This window comes from Cryptotermes secundus, unplaced genomic scaffold (genome assembly GCF_002891405.2).
Source record: "Cryptotermes secundus unplaced genomic scaffold, Csec_1.0 scaffold2236, whole genome shotgun sequence".
NCBI lineage: Eukaryota > Metazoa > Arthropoda > Insecta > Blattodea > Kalotermitidae > Cryptotermes > Cryptotermes secundus.
The window spans coordinates 4,500-8,656 of NW_019739606.1; the positions used below are offsets into that span (position 1 = coordinate 4,500).

Below are 4,157 nucleotides of genomic sequence, written 5' to 3' on the forward strand. Positions count from 1 at the left end.
GGTTTCCCCATGCACTGAGACCAGTATTGGTCCATTGTGCTTCCCTCTATGATATTCTACCAGTCTCTATACCCTACCTGTACTGGTGCTTACCATCAGTCCCGACTCAGCCAACGAGTTCGCCTCTACTGGCTCACCGGTATCTTGATGCTTCCCCCATGTACCAGAGGCGTTAGAGACTACTTTTGGGCGGGAAATGTCCTGAATTTAGCTCAGTGGTCCCTGTGGGACGTGAGGTTCTTTTACGTGCCGTAAAGCTATGACACGGGACCCACGGCTTAAAGTCCCTCCCGGAGGACTTGTTCCCTGAATTTTTCCGCCCTTAAAAATTCCACGACCTCCGCCAGGTTTGAACCCACATACCTTGAGTCACGAGTTGGGAACGTTACCCCTAGACTACGGAGGCCGCTAACATGATCCAGTATGTGCAATACTATTGGTAGGTGATCTGATATATCCATATATAGGGGCTAGTTCGTATCCATGGAAATTCCTTTGTCACAAATCCATTGTCATGACTACACTTGTAATACCATGATAACCAACCAGTTGTGTTTACCTAGCATTGCTCTGCAGCAGACTGGTGAGCTGGTCTTGGCGGAAACGTTTCAACAAGCCGCTGCATGACCGTCTGCTCTGACTTCACTATTCCAGCTTTCAGGTGTCATGTCACATTACATATAAGAGCTTTTTGTAATAAGTAGTTATCAAAATATTTCTTTGGAGCTTCTGTGTTGACTATATTGAATATTTTTATATTTTCACTGTCCTTTTAGTAAACATAAATAAATGTTTGCGAATGTCAGATTTTGGTATGATGAGCCATAGGTAGTCCTCTGGATGATGGCACCTTGTGGTCTTGGGTGGTGGGTACCTGAATTTTGGAGGCATGTACTGCCTGAATCTTCAGGATAGAAGTGGTCCAAGTTGAGAAAGAGGCTGGTTATATTTGGAAGGGGGTGGGTTATTGACAGACAAGGAGTGACCATGTGCACTTTGAGGGAATGCAAAGACTCCTTCCAGGGACAGGATCCCATGGGCTTCATTGTTATATTGTGCTTTTTTTTTATCATATTAGAGAGTAAGTGGCCATTTTCATGGCCTCTCTGGCATTATATCTGATTCTGATTGGCTGCTCGTGCACTCTTTGTCCTGTTAGGTGCCCCCCCCCCAACTTTCCTTATATGACTAGCCACTTTTTCAGTGTGGCTAACTTTTATCCTGAAAATGGAGGCAATATGTACCCTCCACCTGCTAGACTGTCAGTGTTATCACCAAGAAGGCCACAATATGAATTTTGTTTGCTGCAAAAGCCTCAGATCTGATATCCTGTAATATCTGCACATTGAAGATTTTCTGTGCATTCCTTTAGTACCGTCCGAGGAGTTCAATACACTGTGGTAGTCCTTGAAACAGTGAAAACATACATCATCACCACAATTCTGACACTTATAAATCATAACCCTCCTCCCAGGTTTCAGACTGCCTAAGTTGACTGTGGGGGGCCTTCTTACTTGTAGGCAATATTAAAATAAAATGCCTCTCAGTAAGTCATGGCATTACTGTTATTGGAGGAATATTGGCATGGTACATTATTTGTTCTACTGCACAGAAAGCCCATCTGAATTCTCAAAACATAACTGTTCAGATTTTGTTTCATACAGAATGACAGCTTTTGAAACAGTTCTGTATGATGTTTCTTGTGTTGTAACATTCCACTGAATATAACCGCTTAAATTTGACCATTCAGGCAGCATCCCTTATTGAGTTCTTGCACTCAGATTTGTCAAACTTGGCACTTTTTTTTGGCCTACTTTCAGTATTTTGGAAATATAAAAGGAAGCTCATGAGATCACTTTGCTGTTTGTGTGTCTGTGTATATTCCCTAACTCCTGAAAGCTGTGTTAGTGGAGCAGAAAGAGATTGCCATTACAATATCGTATAGACATGTGACATCTGATGTGATGCCTAAAAGCCTGATCAGAGAAGTGCCACAGAGATAGGCGTTGCTAAGCAATGGCTTGGTAATTAGGTCTTCCTACTCGACTTGTCCTCTCTATATAACTTTGGATTGGACTGCAGAGAAAACACTGCCTCCAAGAGTTTCTCTGTTAGCCTGTGGCTCAGTTGCTAAGCACTAGCTAGTGAACATGTTCTTGTGGCAACTAATACACCTGTAACATGAGGAGACCTGTTGGACTTATCATTTTCTATGGGGTCCTTGCCATATCAAAGGAAGTAGGTAATCTGTTTGTCCCAGAACTTCTTATACTGTTATTTTACACTGAGACATTTGATTTATTTATGTAACAGTGCTATTCCAGCCACTTGTGTTCATTAGTGTTGATAGCTTGGGTAAGAGATTGATGAATTGGAAGGAAGTGGTGTTATCATAACTTAAGATGCCTCTGTATTTGCCTGGAGAGACTGAGAAAAAGCATAGACTAACTCAATTATGATAGCTCACTTGTACTTCAAGATTTTAATCCAGATCCACTGAAATTGATGGAGGAACACTAAATATTCAACTATCATGTTACATAGAATGTATTTAGTATTCCTGTTACTAGTATATGTTTTGCCTGTGTAGGATTCTGGGGCCAAATGTGCTGGTGTGTAGCTCATTGGAAACTGCTCTTCAGAGACTGCAGGAGCCCCCACTTGCAGAAAGTGTCGAGTCAGCATGGATTATAGGGGGAAGTTCAGTATACAAGGTTGGTAATTATTGTTTGTTGTTACAGGATGCTGTGACTTTAAGAGTTACAAGTGTAACACCCAGACTTTGCCTTAATCTTGCCTTGGACCTTCAAGCCTTGTTCAGTTTGCAAGCAATAAGTGAAGGGATGAACAAGGTTGCTTAGATCTTTTAGCAAAACTTTTCAAACAACCTACCCTTTTGAAAAAATATAATAACTGATGGTGAGACTCAAGTCTTCCAGTATGACCAAGAAATGAAACATGAAGCCTCAGGTGGAACAGTTCAGTCTCCAAATTCAGAGAAGAAACATGAGTGTCAGTACCATACTGGTCTGCTGTTTTGGTATCAGAGGAATTATCCACTGTGAATTTATTCCTACAAACAGTCAAGATAGCATTTTGCCTCCATGTTTATAGCAGTGTATTTGTCAAGAAAGACCAGATCTTTGGCCAGACAAGTGGATTTTATATCATAGTGCACCTTCCCACGGCATTTTTGCTAACAGTTAAACATATTTATTTTATATATACCTTAGGAATAAAAAATATGGTCTAAGAAGTCAAAAAGTATTCGCCAGCAGCCATCCGTATGTAAGACAGAAAGTATGGCACTGTTACACTGATCCAGTCACCTGTAAATTATGTGTCATAAATCCATGTTTGTTATCAGCAGAGAGTGATGTATATTCCACGTCACATGATACTGGTCTTGCATACTAGTAACACAATGTCAGTAACTCTCTGGTCCTCAGAATCAGTTACCTGTTCCACATGAAATCTCATACATGGCTTTAAGAACTTTATTTTTACTGAAATGCATCAATTTCTGAGTCATTGATTTTGTTCAGATTATCTAGAATGTTGATCGCTTTTGTGGCCTAGTGGTCAGAATTCCTGGCTACAGATCCAGAGGTCCCAGGTTCTGTTCCCGGCGCTACCAGATTTTCTGAGGAATATTGCGTCTGGAACAAGACCCACTTAACCTCATGAGGATAATTGAGGAGCTAACTGAATGGAAAAGTAGCAGCTCCAGCCTAGAAAAACCGAAATTAACAGCCATAGGAATTTGTTGCGCTGACCATGCAACACCCTCTATCTGCTAAAGTTGGCATTAACTTTGCCAACAAGCGGCGGTTGATCAGTCGGTATAGTTCGCTTGCAGACTAAAGCCACGGAGTTTGTTTTTTGTTTGTTTTGTCTATGATGTTATTTCCTTCATTTTTGAAAATGGATTTTGCAATTCTGTTATGAACTGTGATAGAAAACTGACTGTAGGCCAAGTCAGTTTTTAGCATTTTCACTTAATTTGCTTGATTAAATATCCCATTCAGTATTGCAGTTAAGGAAGCATTCAGCCAGAACTGTGGGACATTTGTTTTTACAGGAAGCAATGGCTTTACCTCAGTGCTCCCGTATTTACCTGACAGAAATCTTCAAGACTTTCAAAGGTGATATGTACC

The 4,157-nt window shown here is 40.9% G+C and overlaps 1 protein-coding gene across 1 annotated transcript in view; it reads left to right on the forward strand.

Annotated features, from left to right (window-relative positions):
- The window catches only part of LOC111871976 (dihydrofolate reductase), a gene marked incomplete at its 3' end in the record, with an annotated part of 8,598 nt that extends 4,445 nt beyond the window's left edge, over positions 1–4,153 (forward strand). The window contains exons 2-3 of the mRNA XM_023865421.2: positions 2,591–2,714; positions 4,082–4,153. Coding sequence (XP_023721189.2) covers positions 2,591–2,714; positions 4,082–4,153 — 196 coding nt within the window. The remainder of the gene's footprint in view (positions 1–2,590; positions 2,715–4,081) is intronic.
- Between the last annotated feature and the right edge of the window lie 4 nt (positions 4,154–4,157).